This window comes from Copadichromis virginalis, linkage group LG3 (genome assembly GCF_057382275.1).
Source record: "Copadichromis virginalis isolate Kocher_CV1m ecotype Utaka linkage group LG3, C_Virginalis_male_GT1.1, whole genome shotgun sequence".
Classification (NCBI taxonomy): domain Eukaryota; kingdom Metazoa; phylum Chordata; class Actinopteri; order Cichliformes; family Cichlidae; genus Copadichromis; species Copadichromis virginalis.
The window spans coordinates 11,249,721-11,266,523 of record NC_140620.1 but is presented as its reverse complement, the minus strand read 5'-3'; the positions used below and the strand labels follow the sequence as shown (position 1 = coordinate 11,266,523).

At 40.9% G+C, this 16,803-nt stretch overlaps 2 protein-coding genes across 3 annotated transcripts; both read right to left on the bottom strand.

The window, feature by feature from the left end:
• Positions 1-2,037: 2,037 nt before the first annotated feature.
• Positions 2,038-3,031, bottom strand: LOC146712752 (C-type natriuretic peptide 2-like). 2 transcript variants are annotated; one of them, XM_085444405.1, is made up of 3 exons: positions 2,933-3,031; positions 2,268-2,394; positions 2,038-2,228 (listed from the first exon to the last, which is right to left on the bottom strand). In XM_085444405.1, exons 1-3 carry the CDS (start codon positions 3,029-3,031, stop codon positions 2,089-2,091), a joined length of 366 nt encoding a protein of 121 aa, XP_085300531.1. In that variant the 3' UTR covers positions 2,038-2,088. The 2 variants fall into 2 exon arrangements, with proteins under 2 accessions (XP_085300531.1, XP_085300521.1); XM_085444395.1 differs by having other exon boundaries at positions 2,038-2,394.
• A 5,550-nt stretch (positions 3,032-8,581) lies between these two features.
• eno3 (enolase 3, (beta, muscle)) lies at positions 8,582-16,161 on the bottom strand. Its single transcript, XM_085444150.1, has 14 exons — positions 16,078-16,161; positions 13,318-13,407; positions 13,142-13,237; positions 13,000-13,058; positions 12,828-12,897; positions 11,854-11,987; positions 11,453-11,569; positions 11,268-11,373; positions 10,845-11,042; positions 10,075-10,151; positions 9,723-9,847; positions 9,538-9,646; positions 8,925-8,983; positions 8,582-8,837 (listed from the first exon to the last, which is right to left on the bottom strand). The coding sequence occupies exons 2-14, from the start codon at positions 13,400-13,402 to the stop codon at positions 8,768-8,770; spliced, it is 1,305 nt and encodes a 434-aa protein (XP_085300276.1). The 5' UTR covers positions 13,403-13,407; positions 16,078-16,161; the 3' UTR covers positions 8,582-8,767.
• Between the last annotated feature and the right edge of the window lie 642 nt (positions 16,162-16,803).

Sequence of the window (16,803 nt, the reverse complement as noted above, 5' to 3'; positions counted from 1 at the left end):
AGCAGCAAGAGTGAAACAGAAGGTTTATAAGATGTTAGTGAGACGTGCTGTGATGTTTGGTTTGAAGACGGTGGCACTGATGAACAGACAGAAGGCCGAGCTGAATGTGTTAAGAACGTCATTGGGAGTGATCGGGATGGAGAGGATAAGAAATTAGGAAGAGCAGTTTGGAGACAAAGTTATAGAAGCAAGGCCGAGATGGTGTGGACATGTGCATAGGATGTTAAAAATGGCCGAGCAGATAAGATGCACTGTGGCAACTCCTAAAAGGAGGACCCAAAAGAAGAAGAAGAAGAAGGAAATCACTTTGAAATGAGTGGTGATTAAATTCAAGTTTTAGGCAACCTGTCTAAAAATGTATTTCTTCTTCTCAAGTTTCAACTTAGACCACCTTAATAATAATAATAATAATAAGAAGAAGATTATCTTTTATTATTTCCAGTCTTTTTCAGTGTGAATGAATGACATTTTCTCTAACAATGTAATGATATGATCATTTTTGTATTTTAACCTTTAACCGGTAAAATTATTAACGCGTCACACATTTTATGATGTGTTCCATACACCACCAACACCATGAACCATCCACTGATGTAAATGGCACTCTGTTCAGAAAATCCTGACCAAAGAAGAATTATAATTAAGAAAACTTGGTATTTGCACAAGATATTAATATCTATCCAAAAGAACTTCATGATCAACTTTTAATAGAGCTGGTCATATCACTGACTTCAACTAGAAGCTTCAAATTATGAGATAAAAGAGAAAAACTGATAAATGAAAAGTGGCAGTGGACTTATCATAAGAAAGCTTTAGGAAATATGTAAAAGGAAGTCAAGTGATGTCTTCACTGTCTGTTTCAAAATAACACTCCAAGAACAGTGACACAACTCCAGTGAACTGTTGCTTTCATTATATGTTTCATAATCTTTAGTTTAATAGTTATCAGGTTTATCGTATATTTGATAGTCATATGTAAAAAACCAAACAAACAGACAAACAAACAAAATGTTTCCGATGTGAAAGTGCAGCACCAACCTGCTACATTTGACTGTAGCTTGAAGAGATATTTTGAAACTCATATGTCAAAACTTGGGAGCGATGTCACTCTTGAGTTAGCGAGTTCTTAAAAAGTAGGTTTTCTTTTGGTTCTCAGAAAGGTAGAGCGGTCCTGCGCAGTATCTTAGCTGTTCCTAGGACCGCGCTCTTCTGGACAGAGATCTCCGATGTTGTTCTTCTCAAGCTCTTCCCTGAGCCCTTGGTATTTCTCAAGTCTTTAACCTCAAAATGTTTTCCTGGTTAAACAACAGATAAATACATTCCTGCTGTTACAGAGCCATAATATGCATTCCTATTTAGGATTCTTCTTCCTTGTTGGAAGCACCATAATGTCCGTTCAGTGTCACCATAAACAGGAAGTTCACACAGTAAAAACTGAAACTTTCATTAATATTAATGTTGTAATAAATATCTGTGTGATGTTATTTACCTGTTGAATCAAAGCAACATAAGCCCAGTGAGGTTTTCTCTGTAGTTTATTGTTGCCTGCAGTCCGTCCACACAAACACACACATACCTGCATGTTTAACACATGGTCGTCTATTAAGCTGCTTTCACACATGCCCCACTGTGATCAGCTTTCCAGTACATCACCCGACAGAGACACATGTAAAAGCGCAAAAATGTGCAACACTATCAGATTGGACATTCATCTGTCTTTAACCTGCCATGTCCTGCACACATTATCCAGACTCCGCCCCTCACTGGAGCAACACAGAGTACTTCCTGTAATGAAAAGGCGTGTGAAGCGGATCATTTCCTGCTGTGAGCTAAATGCCTAATGTTCTTACACACACAAATATATCTACATGTTTAAAACATGTTCGTCTTTCACACACACAGAGTCCTGCTGGCTGCACTGGAGCCAGGCGTCAAGGGTCATTAGTACGTTTCCTTTAGTCCTTTATTAGTAAAGATCCAACATGAAGTCTTTGCCCAGTGGAAAAATTCATCCTTCTGGAGGTCAGAGGTCATGCAACGTCAGGCGGAGCTTAGGTCGTAGTGTAGTTACCATGGTGACACATATGTCTAACAGCCCAGACCACTCATGGACCCAATACGGTCCATCTTCATCCCAAAGCATCCTCTCCCTCCCATCATCGACTTGCGGCTCCACCTCCTCATCTTGGTCTGTTGCCGCAGGAAGTTGAGAAAGAACTGAGGGACTGCTTCAGTTCTGCTGTTCACTCGCTTTGCAAGGGTGTGGCTCACAGGCAGTACTGCAGAAGGAGTTGTGGAGGTGAGCTGTCCAGCTGATCCCTCTGTGATGTCATCAAAAGTGGGAGTGGCCAAGATGAGAGTTGAAAGACGAGAGCCAAACAGAGAGTGTAAAACCTGAAATACAGTCAGTAATCATCTGTGTGATTCACTGCCTTTTCTAGTGAATGTTGATAACTGTACCTCAAGTACACAGAGTAGTCAACTAATCAGATTACTCAGATTACACACTGGTCCCACATAACAGAACTTAGAGTAAGCCATATTATATATTTGTTAGTACTCTTGTAACGATGGGTCCATTAACCTTTGCCCCATATTTGAGTCTTTAAAACAAGTCTTTAAAACATCAAACAGATGACATTTTTTAAGTGTCACATTAATCTTCCTATTATGTGTCACTGATCGGTGGAGCACTGAAAAATCTTGCACAGACTCACTTATGCTGATGACACCATGCTGTTAATCTAAGATCATCTCTGACTATGAGATCTGTTTCATTGTATCTCTTTATTAAAGCTGACATAATCAATAAAAAGAGCAGAAACTATCGATGAAGACGATGAATGAAGATAATGAGGACAAAGATAATGATTAAAATAAAGGGTGTAAAAAGAGAATGAAGGTAATGATGAAAAGGAAGTTCTCCACTGACCTGTTTGTTGTCTCGTTGAGGTGACGGTTTTAACTCCGCAGCAACAGCGAGGAAGAGGAGGAAGATGAGGGAAATGAAAGGAGATGAAGCAGCAGCCATCTTTGTTTGTACAAAAAACATTTAGTTAAAAAAACACACCACCATGACTGTTTTTAACCTATAAGCTTTAAGAAGAACATGAAATAGCTGAGTTACGTGTAGCTCTGACTGAAGGTTATTAAAGCCTACAGCGCCATCTATCGGTCAGAGGATTGCTGTGACTTGATAAAAGTGAATATTGTGGTGAAATAACCTGATCAGGAGATAAAAACTGATTGGGTCAAATTTTGTTGTGGTATTAAAAAAGAAGCAAAAATATATTTTTAACATAAATTTGAATTTATTTGTGCATCTTAACAAATTTGTAGCTTTATTCACGTTTGTACAATTCTGTTTTTTTACAATGTGGTCATGAATAGTTTTTTTAAATTGATTATTACAGTCTCAGATTACAGATGTAGATTAGAGTCTACCAAACTGAAGGTGTTTAGATTTTTATTATTGAATTCAATTCAATACAATAGAGTTAAAAAACATTTTAAGTAAAAGAAGGCTAGAAAATTTAGACTTAAAATAAATTTTGATTTTTGTTATTTTATTATTAGATATGAATAAATCTTCATTGGGTTATGGGAGTTATTAAACTGGATTATTTAGTAAATTTCAATTTAGATTTTCTTTAATTTGATGAAATATTTTTGAAGTTTAAATGTCATTTTCTGATGTTTATGTATTAGTAAATTTGATGATTAGGACAATAAAGAAGCAGAACTTACTGACAAACAGTTTCTCAAAAATATTCCAACAAAAATCAAAGTCAAATAAAAGATTCTGCTGGTCGTCCGATCAATCCAACTGTTTTTCTCCAATCACAGTAATTGATTATCAGTCTCAGAACAAGTCGTATAAGCTTTTTTTTTTCTTTTTTTAACTATCACTGGTGTCTGTCCTGTCTCATCTCAGGACCAGTCAGTATCTGTGTGCCGGCGGCGGGCTGACACTTTTATACGACTCGGCGCTATGATGTCACACATTCTTACTGCTGTCACCCCAGACAACGGGTTCACACACTCACAACGACGCACACACAGATGAATGTGGACTCAATGGATGCATGTGTTACAAAAAACACTCAAAAAAACAAAATAGATAAAAATATTCAATCGACAAAGTTTAATCATGAAGTTCTGGAGGAAGTTCAAGGAATCCTTGAAGAGGCTTCTTTGGTTTGAAATAGTTTCCTTTGGTGTTTTAAAAGCATCTTGAAGTCCTTGTGGTGTTTCAAAGACCATAGGAGTGTTCACAAGTTTCATGAGGGTCTCAGATTGTCCTCATTGTAGCTCCAGGGTCTTTCCTAGGTCAGTTTGAGGTGTCTTTACAACATTCAATGACTGAAAGGGTTGTGGGCCTCCAGATGTCATCTAGTGACCTGTAATAGAGCTAAAAATGTCTTGGCTTTGAAAACTTTCCAGGTGAGACAAACCCTCAAAACTACTCTCAAACATCTAGATGTTCTTGAAGAAGGCGAATTCTTCCATGAGTAATTAAGAACACAATAAATGGAAAGGAACAGGCTCATACAGTCCTGGAAATGGTTCAGGGTTCTTGAAAAGTTTCCAGGAGTCACAAATAGGTGCAAGTGGTATTTGAACATGTTGTAAAAGTCATGACAGGAGACAGAATGGGCCTCCTTCTACTGTAGTTTCAAGTGTCTATTGTTGTCATTGAGGAAGTTCCAGGAGCACTTTCAGAGTTTCTGGAAACAGATGTTGTTAAAGACGCGATTGCAGTAGGGTAAGTTGGAAATAGTTTATCTGATTTAGTCACTAAAGTACTAAAAGTATAGTAAAGAAGTATAGTCTTTGAAATGTTTCAGGGCTCTTGAAGATTCTGAAGGTAAAAAACAAAACAGAAAACTTTCTAGTTCAGGGGAGTCAAACATAATTTATTTTGTGAATTAACAAATAGTTTTTATAACTATAATTATATAATTAAAGGTCAGTCTGGACAATGACATACCAGAACTTTATTTTTCCAAACACATTTATTTCTAACAATTTAAGCTCAAAGAGTTGTACTGAGAAATTTCCTTCTTTACTCTGAAGAACTTCTAGGAGATTCTAAAGAGCTTTCAGAAGAGAAATGATCCTGCAGGAGGTTTAGGTATTCTTTGTAGGCTAGTTCCACATATACTTGACAAAATTCATTGAGTTAAATGGTTTATTGGTTCAAGGTTTCCAGGAAAAGTTTAGTAAGTTACTGAAGGTGTTGTAGATGTTCTTGAGAGAAAGCCAAAGGATGTGATTGTCCTTAAAGAAGGAGTTCTAGACTTTCTTGAGAACTAAAAGTCAGTAAAGATGTTCATGCAGACTAAAATATGTTCCACAAGTCAGCAACTTGTGGAACATTTTAAGGTACATCGAGATTCTCCAGCAGTTGAAAATAGAGAATCGAGCATGGGGAGAATCAAATAGATCCTGCACGGTCCTCAGGGTCCTTAAGGGAAAATTTGATTTCACTTCCAGGATTCTTCCAGATAGAATGAATGACTCAATCAGTCTTTCAGGGGCTTCCGGGATTCCTGGAATGACTTGGGTCTTTTAAGTGAGATACTTAAAATCTTCCAGGGGAATATGAAGATAATCCTGGAGTCCCAGATTAAGTTCCAGATGTTGAGTTGAATCCTAGAATATTCGGGAGCCGCCATTATAACCGCACCCAAAAGAAAGGATAGCTTCGCCTTTCCCTCCGTCTCCTTGTGACCCCTGACCCCAGTCGTCCCGTCAGCTCGTAAAGCATCACCGTGGAGACTGAGTCGTGGTTTGCAACTATTTCCTGTGGAACGGGGCGGGGCCACAGAGGTTCACATGCTCCGAAGGATAGGTGTGTATGTATGGGTGTGTGTGTCTGTGTGTGTTTAATGACCCCCTGCTGTCTTTGTCCTCATCAGACAAAATCCCGCCCCCCATTCAACCTCACACGTCATCAGCCACGCATAACACACACACGCACACAAGGGCGGAATAACAGATCATCAATCACCTCATTAGAGAGGAGGATGGGTTATTATGTGTGTGTGTGTGTGTGTGTCAGCATGACAAGCAGGAAACAACAGCGCCTTTACTTCCAAAGAAGGCCAATCACAGGTCAGAGAGCAGCTTGTTCTTAATACAATAACACAATATTTACCTTTGTGTCACTTTCGGTGCATTTCAGCCCGACCAGTGCTGTAGGGCTGCAACACTGCACTGTAACACACACAGCTGCAGTTTTGCTGTTCTTACACAGCGATTGTAAAGTAACAAGTAATTATTTCTAAATGAGTTTTGATCGTTTTCAGAGTGAACTTCGGCACGGCTGCTGCTCATATCCAGGCAACAGGCTGCCTTCAGCCTAAACTCCTCCACCAATCAGCATTGACGTCACACCAGAGTGTGTGTGTGGACATGAATAGTGGACTCCAGTTGAGTGTGAGAAATCTGCCCTTCGTTCACAAGACTGAACACATAAATGTTTCACCTCTTTCTCACCACAGGATTTTATTTAAAGCTTATTTTCATATTAAAGATATTTATTGCTAAAACCTATTTAAAAACCTTCCAGAATAACCGGAAGCTATCAGCAGACCTAAGAGACCTGATCGTGGGCCAAAATAGGCCCTACAATGATGCTTGGAAGGGGAGGAAGAGGAAATGCAGATGGAGAGAGGTATTCTAATGAAGGCCGAAGACCCTAGAAAGCACCAAATGCTGCAGGAAAGAAAACTCATCTTTAAAGAAAGAAATTTCAAGGAGGAAACGAGTTGCTTTCCACCACTGGAGACTACCCTTAGAGAATAAGTGACACTGAACTGGCATAATGTCCTTTTAACTTTCATGATCAAAGCAGAGGCTGTTTGTAGCTGTGGGCAGAGCTGAGCCAAGTGCACTGAAAGAGTTCAAAGATTTTTAATGTTAAATGTTCAACTAGGAAGAAAAACACACTTTAGCTGCTCATAAATAAACAGGGATCCATACACTGGCATATACAAACTGCTTTGAATCAGTTGGTTATTCTTCATTGTGAAGCGTAGGAGTTTATCTGATGTAGTAAAACAGTCGTGCCTCCTGTTACACTCGTCGCACACGTCTCATTTGCATCTTTTCTGACTGCTGCAGGAAGCTGAGAGGGAACCTGCAGCTCTGCAGCTCATCCACTTCCCCTTTAGATGCATTGCTCAATCCTTATGTACTTTCATGGTATAACAACACTGAATGTGCAGCCTAATGGCATGAAAACCAGCCCCTTATCTAACACTCAAAGCTTATCTGTAGAGATCACGCAAGCTAAGATATTCACTGATGCTTATATGGCTAACTATTTTGACAAACACAAGGGTTTTAAATGTTTGTCTTAATCTTATAGATAAGACCGAGAAACGTTTTCTTTTCAAATCCTCTTTTAGTTTGTAGCACAATAAAAATCACATGTGTAACAAGACAGAACTTTAATTCATTACAAACATTATGTAGGAATATTATTTCTAAATAACTGGACACGGATAATGACATGATATAATATACTACACTATTTCTAACCAGGAAGCTTAGTCTCATGTTTTAGGCTGAACGCGAAAGGTAGATATGAAACCTAAGAGGTCAGCTCATGTGTGACATATTTGAATGGCCCTACATCAGTCCCCGTGTCGTCAGGAAGAAACTCTGTAGCATTATCAACTTAACCTTTCGGGTTGATCAGAGCTTGCAGGAGGTGTCAAATTACACTTTATTTATAAAGTACTTCATGTTGATAACACTCGTTTTATTTTTAAACCACTGTAGTTGTCTAGTTATAAAGCATTTGTCAGTTTGACATCACCAAGTAGTCTTTGAAGACCTTGTTGGATGATAGCCCCATCTTCAAATTGTCAAAATGATCGTACAGACCAGAGGAAAAAAAAACCAAAACACTCAGACAGGAAGTAGATTCATAGATGTTGATTCCTAAACGAGTTCTTCAGCCTTTTGGATCCATTTGTGTCAGATCTCATTAAACAGATGCTGATCAATCACCTAGCCAAGCCCAGAGATTGTCTGGTCCATGTTGGTCACTATGAGAACGCCTCACGGCTGGAATCAGCTTTGATAAAACCCATTACTGACTGCTGTGTTATCCAGGCTGCCTTTTTACTGATGCAGTTCAGATAATTGTTGGGTGGCTAAAAATGCTGATATACATTAACCAAATAGAAATGTCAATGGGAGGGAGAAAACTAAAGAACCCAGCCAACAAGGGGACATGAACCCAGAACCTTTGTCCAACCAAAAGTTTATTTTGTTTGTTGGTGTTTGGCTTGATAACTTCCATTTGATTTGTAGGAGTTACAGAAACACATTTGAAGCACACCTGAGGATTTTGAGGTGGAAAGCTGAAGGAAAACTTCAGAATATCAGTCTTTCCTATTAGGAAGCGATTAGTTGTTCACGTCAAGCAGAAGCTTGTTCTGAATGAGTTTTGTTCACCATTGCTGGTGAGGATCTGTACATGCATGATGCATTGAAGAGCTCAGCTCTTTAAGAAGTTTGAATGTAAAAAGACTATAAGCAGCCTAAATGAATTAAACTCGGAGAGGTTTCCTTTTCACTCTTTAATGTTTGTCTTTTGTATAGAAAACATCATTAATGGAATTACATCTAGAGAGACAGTCAAGCCCACTATGACCTCTAACCCCTCACCCCCAGTGGAAAGGGGCAAGAGCCTTCTGGGGTCATCAGGTGTCAGTCAGTTGCCACAGCGACAGGAAGGCAGCATGGTGCTTTAGTTGATCTTTGGGTGGCGGAAGTCTTTGCCAGCGAACTTGGCCTTGCCTCCAAGCTCCTCCTCAATCCTGCAAGTCAGAGGTCATGATTAGCTGTGCTTTGTTTTTCTTAAACGTCTACTAGCCTGAGAATGACAAAAATCCTAAAGTTCTTACCTCATCAGCTGGTTGTATTTGGCCAGACGTTCTGACCTGCAGGGGGCACCGGTTTTAATCTGAAAGAAACAGTAGAATGAGATCAGCACTGGAGTTGTAGTGACCCAGTTTCCTACCCAGCACATTTAATCAGAAATAGGACCAGACAGTTCAATAGTGGTTTCCCTGCTTTTATGCAACCACTTATTTAAAAAAGGCACAAGTCACATTTATTCTTCTGCCTGCAACTGACCAGTGATTTTCCCACAAGACTCAAAACTTTGGGTCTTATAAGTACTGATGCACTTTAATTTTCATTTTGAGTCAGACCTCTGTAGATAATCAGTGTTCATATCAGTCCTTGATTATCAAGGCATTTTGCACACACCCAGCAGTTAAGATTCAAGTGATTTTCTTACAATTTTGCTTCAAAATGATCTTAAATCTTTCATTCAAGCTCAAATACATGAAGCAGTACATTGACCAGCCATGTGTGAGCAGTCTGGCTTTTTCAAATGACTTTAAGGGGAATAGTTTATAATCTCAGCATTTTTTGTTTTTAATGAACAAAAACTTCAATTATTCTTTGTGAACACATTAATCTCACTGAGACTGTCTGATGAAGTTTAAATACCTGTCCAGTGCAAAGTCCAACCACCAGGTCAGCGATGAAGGTGTCTTCAGTCTCTCCGGAGCGATGGCTAACCATCACACCCCAGCCGCTGCTCTGAGCCAGCTTACATCTGACAGGCAGATACATTTAATTAACTTTACGCAGAAAATGTTAATGTGGACTAAAACGACTGATTGGTGTCTTACGCCTGGATGGACTCGGTGACAGAGCCAATCTGGTTGACTTTCAGCAGCAGACAGTTGCAGGCCTTCTTGTCCACTGCCTGCTGGATCCTCTTTGGGTTGGTGACAGTCAAGTCGTCGCCTACGATCTGATTAGAGCAGAAAAACCGACGTGTTACTATAGTAACACTATATTCCCGTTACTGAAGGTTTTCCTTGAGTTCTTCCAGGAAGAACCAGCTTGTATACTTGAGATTCCACAAGGCTAACAAACGTCTAGGGATGCCAATGATTGTGGCAAAGAGGAAAAAAAAAAAGAAGAAATCGAATGACAGTGAGGTTGTGTCACATGTCTGCATGCCTGTGTGCACCTCACCTGGATGTCTACAGAAGAAGTGAATTTAGCCCACTGCTCCCAGTCATCCTGGTCAAATGGGTCCTCAATGGACTGGACTGGAGAAAGAGAGACACTGAGGAGAAAGTTTCCACAGTAGAAATGCCACAGACACCCAACAGGCGCAATGATGCTACGGTGCTTAACAGTTACATGAATTCAATTGGAAATGTGCACACTGCACAAATCTTTGTGGTTCTCCAAATTATCAGTTGAACATCACACATTTTTAAATGGAAAAAAGAAATTTAGAACCTCTCTAGAGAGATTTTAGAGCATTTTTCCTGCAATGAACAAGAAGGCAGCCTGACCACTTCCTGAACTCAAAAGGCTTATTTCACTCCCTCAAGAGCTCAAGTGAACTAAACCAAGTAAACATTTTGAATACTTCTGATCCAAGTATTCAAAAAGGAATTTGAGTTTCATACTTGGCAGCCTTGTTTGAAATTTAAATGCTTTAAGAGACCAATATATTCCCTTCCAAAGACATTCGGTTAAACCACAGACTCAAAGCTACAGAATTAGTTTTGTTTCCTAGGTTTGTGAAAGACATTTGAAGACCATAAATCAAAGTCAAATCTCAAGCTCAATTTGACACATCAGTGCAACATTGGTTTAGTTGTCCAAATTCACTGCAGTTTCTCAAAGGTCATGGCTAAACACATCTTGTCTACATTCAGGATGCGAACAGATCATCACTGTATGTTCTGAAGTCATTCAGTGGTCATAGCAGCAGCTCTAGTCAATCTTACCAGGGTAGTTCTTGATAAAGCTGCGGTAGAGGTCACCCAGCTTTTCACCAGAAATGTGTCTAGAGGGGTCATCGGGGGACTTGAAGTCCAGGTCGTACTTTCCATTGCGGAAGAACTCTGAGGCGGCCACGTCCATGCCAATGATGATTTTGTCAGGGTAACCGGCCTTCTCGATGGCACTCTTCAACAGCTCCAGAGCTGTGAACACAAACTCTCATTGTTAGAAGTCATAATAACTTCAACCTTGAGTTGTGTATTATTAGTTTTCTAGTAATCAGCTCAACCACTGGTTAATTTAACTGTCTGACTAACTGAAGCAGCAGCAATACACACAAGTCTGCTTTAAATTCTATTGCATTAGCAGTCACATCAGTCCCAAGATAAACTACATAACGTCACTGCGTGGTCACGTGCAGCTCTCACCCTCATTATTCTCCAGGATGTTTGGAGCGAAGCCTCCCTCATCTCCCACGTTGGTGGCATCTTTTCCATATTTAGCTTTGATGACATTCTTCAGGTTGTGGTAGACCTGAAAACAAAGTATTTAAACAGTTAGACATCGGTTTTACCGTTCATAGCAGAAACATTGCAAGAGGGCAGGGTTTAACCTCAGCTCCAATCCTCATGGCCTCATGGAAGTTGGAGGCTCCAACTGGCAGGATCATGAACTCCTGCATGGCCAGTTTGTTTCCAGCATGGCTACCACCATTAATCACATTAAAGGCCTGCAGAAAGAGAAAGATTCTAAAAATACCATCCATATGCAAACTACCCAAACATAAGTTACAAAACACCTCTGGAGCTTAAATGAAACCACTGAATTGAAAATAAAAATCTGGTGCACAATAAAAATTGTCCAGAGGCTCACTACAAATTTCCCATAGGCTTGCACGTTAATAGCAAACTAAATAAAAAAATTAAATAAAAATATAAGTAAAGTTGAGTCAAGAAGTTTGGGTCTTTAAAGCCAGTTTTCCACTTCACTTAAGCACAAGCCCCTCCCACTCACAGGCACAGGTAGGATGACATCTTTGTGACCAGCAAGGTCAGCAATGTGGCGGTAGAGGGGAACTCCTTTCTCTGCTGCTCCAGCTTTACAGACAGCCAGCGACACACCCAGGATGGCATTGGCACCAAACTTGGCTGCAAACAAAGAATCAGACATCCTTGCTTCAAAACAATCTGCATACAGTTGCACAGTACGGCCAAACTACCAGGTAAAGAGGGTCAAGAAATCCTCCAAGTTGTTTGAACTCATCTGTGTTTCCCCAAAAGTTAAGTATAAATATAACATTTGAATACATTCAGTACATGAATGAAGCATGAAGAGTGTTAAACCACGACTCGAGGGATGTCAATTGACTTTCCTTTACACGATTTGAGGGTTTCTCAAATATAATTGTGGGTTGAAATATTCTTCTTGCTAGTGAAGAGCTGATTTTAACCTGCCACTAGAAAGGTTAAACAGATTGTTGAGTCCATGGACTCAGGTTGAAGTTATTACAGTCATTTATTAAAGTCCCATCCTTCAGTACACAAACTTGGCAGACACAACTTTAAGTGCAGTGGAATTTCTTAATTTCCTCATGCCCAGCAAGTTAACATGAATGGTGATCCTCAGAGTCCATACCAGGTGTTCACCTGAATCAGTTACAATGTCAGAGGATCACAAATCTTAATGAAATATTAAGAAATCTGTCAGATGGCACATTTATTTCAGGCTATATAGACGGGTGCACCAGTATACCTGTATAAATGCCAAAGAAAGCAGTGCTTCCAGCTTTGTTTTCACTCTTCTACAATTCACTTCAGCAGTTCATTTCCTGTTAAATATTTTGTTTACCCAGTTCTTATAACCTAATATTGTTTGGACTGGTTTTAAAAGAATTTGCCATTTTACGTCGCCACCCTTTTATGTAAAAACATGGAAGAAACAAATCTTAAATTCAACTACTTTTATGAGGCGAGTTTCTAAGTCCTTACATTTGTTTTCAGTGCCATCCAACTCCAGCATGAACTTGTCGATCTTCTCCTGCTCGACGACGCTGAGTTTCTGTACAGATGGGATGAAGTACCATTAGCCTGCAGTGAATCCCTGCAGTAGTTAAAGTGTATTAGCATCAAGCTAACATCAGCAATCCAACTTAACGGATACCTTCTCAATCAGCTTGGGGGCAATCTCCTTGTTGACATGCTCCACAGCCTTGACGGTACCTGCAGGGAAACACAGGTGTTAGCAGCTACGCTAAAAGTAGCATTAATGCTATCCCCAGCCCCACACACTTGAATCCTCCCACCTTTGCCCAGGTAGCGGCTCTTGTCTCCGTCACGAAGCTCCAGAGCCTCATGGACTCCGGTTGAAGCGCCGCTGGGAACAGCAGCCCTGAACAGACCTGAGGTGAAGTTTGACCGTCAGGTTACTGAACTCGCTGCAAACAGGAAGTGCGTCATGGTCAAAGTGACAGCTGCTCACCTTTGGCTGTCCACAGGTCCACCTCCACTGTGGGGTTTCCCCTGGAGTCCAGAATCTCACGAGCGTGGATCTTGGTGATAGACATCCTGACTGAAGGGGGAAGAGAACCAGGTGATTAGTTCAAATACAAAGACTCTTTTATAGAAGTGTCATCCGCACTGGGTCAAACATTTGTTTAATCTGAAATTTGACATGTTACTAAAAAAAAAAAAAAAAATCCCCGTGAAGAGGTCAGATTGAGTGAGAGACCTGCTGCAGAAATCCTGTTTAATGCCATGATGCCTCCATGATGACCTTTCTTATCAGACTCCACCCACACAACCAATCACAGCCCTGCACTCCTGACTGACAGCTACAGGGCTCAACAGAAGAATGGGAGAGACCATTCTGCAGGCACGAGGGGGGTATCATAGTCTGGCTGGGTTATTTATACCAACACCAGCCGTGTGGGAGCCTTTGACTTTTCCCCTGACCTTTCTGCAGAGGTCATGACTTCCTCCCTGCTGTTCTTGAGTTACACAGACTCTTATTAATGCTTGTGACATTTGAAGAGGCATTTCTGACTGAGCTGATATTAGCCTCCACCGTGCATGACCCACTTCACCTCACAGCTGAAGGACTGGGCTTTATCTGGTTGCTAGGTCTCATACAGCAAGCTCTTCTGATTCTGTGCACACTGAGAAAAGCTGCTGTAGTAAAAGTGTTCTGGTCCAACTGTGTGAGCAGGTTCAGAGCGTCCGTCACATCTGCTGCGTGTTATGTAAGAGTGTGTCTGGGCAGATGCCATTTGAACAGCTGAGCTCTTACAGTACACTCCAAACCCCTGATGGCTTTTACAAACACTGTACACCTGCTTAGAGTTGAACTTGGCTGCAGATGAGTGTGGGTCAGCCAGCCTCTTTCAGATCTGCTTTCAGAATGAATAAACTGACTATAACAGCGGCAGTCTGACAAAGTCTGTTAAACACGAGGCACAGCAGCTCCAACCAAATTCTGAAGTCGCTGATCCTTCGAAGAATTAAAGTGTTTTTCCTGTACACAGGTTGGGTACATCTGAGCACCTAGATGTTGTTTTGATCCTATGTCAAGTCCAAGCAGATGAGTCACTGAAGTCTTTAAACTTTTAGGGGAAATCTGTTAAAACCCCGTTTTGTTATCATGAGCTACCGTTAAACGTCTCAGGCAGATGGAACGAGGCCTGTTCATGCTGGGTGTGCTGAAAACTGAGCGAATTAAAGCTGACTGAGGACACTTAAATGCACACCAACTACTCATTTCACAGTCTTCTCACGTTTCTTTAAAAGGCATCACAATAACGCTGACCACTAAAAACAGTTTTTAGGTAGCTTTGTTCATCAGGACTTTCAGCCGTCAAACCCAAGACACTCACCTCTGCAGCTTCTGGCCTTAACAGCATACAAGAGGCTATAACTAACTCTCACAATGCAAAGCCAATCATATTATTAAGTTACTCAAGCATAAGTATGTTTATCGGTTTATGGTTAGAAATAAAATGATGAGAAAGGCACCTTCATTGGTTTTTACTACATGCAGGCCCAGCAAGTGGCCAACATGCTTTCTGGAGTCAGCTGTGAATACATTCAAGTCTAGTGAGTAACAGAACAGCTCACATGAGATCAAGCATGTGGCACCACGGGTCTGTGAGCTGCTCCTGCTCACTGTTGGTCAGCCGTGGAGAAGCATGAGTTTTAACATACAGACTGGGTCACCAGTATGTAATATCTCAAACATCAGACCACTGAAGGACGATGGGGAGGGGGCTTTACATCGATAATTAGCACAATAGCTTTAAGTCCATGAGCGCTCACATTAGTTATATTTACAGTGATGCATTCAGGGGGAGAGACTAGTCCACACATGGCTGCTTTGATACAGAAACATCATTTTGAAGGATTAGTGCCCCCCTTAAACCACACCCCTGTCTCCCAGACCCCTGAGGGGAGGCTACGCCTCATTTTAAGGTGCAGAGTGGCCATTTAGACACCCAGCAGGTCACATTTAAACCACCTGTGATCATTAGCTTTGAGTGAAGTCTGCTGCTAGACCATGTGGGACGAATGAAAACCTCTTTTATTGGCTGAATGAGCCTTAGCAGCCTAGCAGCGGGGCAGGTTTAGGGACACTTTGTTTCAGCCTGCTAAACAAACAAGAAATGAACCAATAACACAATAAAATGTCTCCAAGTGTAAAACTTATCACACAGAAAGACGAGCGTTACACTACAGATGAATCAAAGTCACTCAGCAAGTAGAAAGTCAACAGAACAGAAGTCTTTTCAAAATGTAATAAAACCTTTTCCTTTAAGGTGAAAAGTCAGATTCAGGAAGTGTTGCTTGGAGTTTATATAACCTGCTTAAATGTGTGCAGATCTGAGCTCAGGAGGACTTAAATGCTAAAGAGTCACATTTAAAGCTCCCTGTGAGCACATGGAGGGTGTCCGTCCGTCCACGGACTTTGAGCCTCTCACGTCTGTCTGTCAGCTCTGTGACCTTCAGCCCACTCAAAGTCAAACCTTTCAAACTTTGTTCCCCTTCCTGCCATAAACAGGAACAAAATAAGTCTCCAGAACAGGAACTTATTTAAGTTAGCACCTTAGGAGAACTTCTGCAAACTGAGCTTTCAGAGTAAAAGTCTAAAACGCATGCCACCAAACCTGAAGCAGTCTGAGCCGGACACAAACAGGAAGTTACTTAAAAGAGCTCCAAGCAGAGCCCTCAGCTGTCTGCCGTCCCAGCTTACCTGTTCAGAGGCAGTGAGCACGAAGAAGGGGTCGTCTGTCTGACTGTCCGACTGACGTGGAAAGTGTCTGTCTGTCCCCCAGCAGGGTTTTTATAGCCTCTCCCTGCAGCTGCAGCAGAAGGAGGAGGAGGAGGACGGAGGGAGTGTGTGCATGTGACAGGACGGAGGCAAACAGAAAAACCTCCCGGCTGTAGTTAATCATCAGATCCTCACTGCTGTTTGCCGTCTCCAAACATAATTATAAGAGCCTTAATCTGAGGCTGTGTAAGTTTGGACTGCAGTCCTAGTGTAACATGCTCAGATATGTAAATACTTCCTGAACACACACATTTCTAGTGCTTCCCAAAGAGTCAAAAGGAAAATCACCAGCAGCGTAACACAATCCAGGAAGTCTTTAAACTCGGGTACAATGAATGTTTCTGTCCGTCAGTTGCTCTGAAATAAGAGCTTAAAGACTTCAGGGGACATGGATGCACTGGACCAACAGTGTGATATAATCTTTATTTAACCCAAAAGTCATTAAGTGCCCGTGTTACTGCAGCCAAAACATTAAACACAGCCTGCAACACCACAAAGCAAAGGCAGGAGAGCTCAGGTAGATAACAAAATACATACATAATAATAATGAAAATGAAATGGAAAAGTCTGAAAATAATGTAAGAAATGTATAAAACCACCTCTTTAACAGTAATAATAAATAATAATCAGGACCGGCTGTGCTGCTTT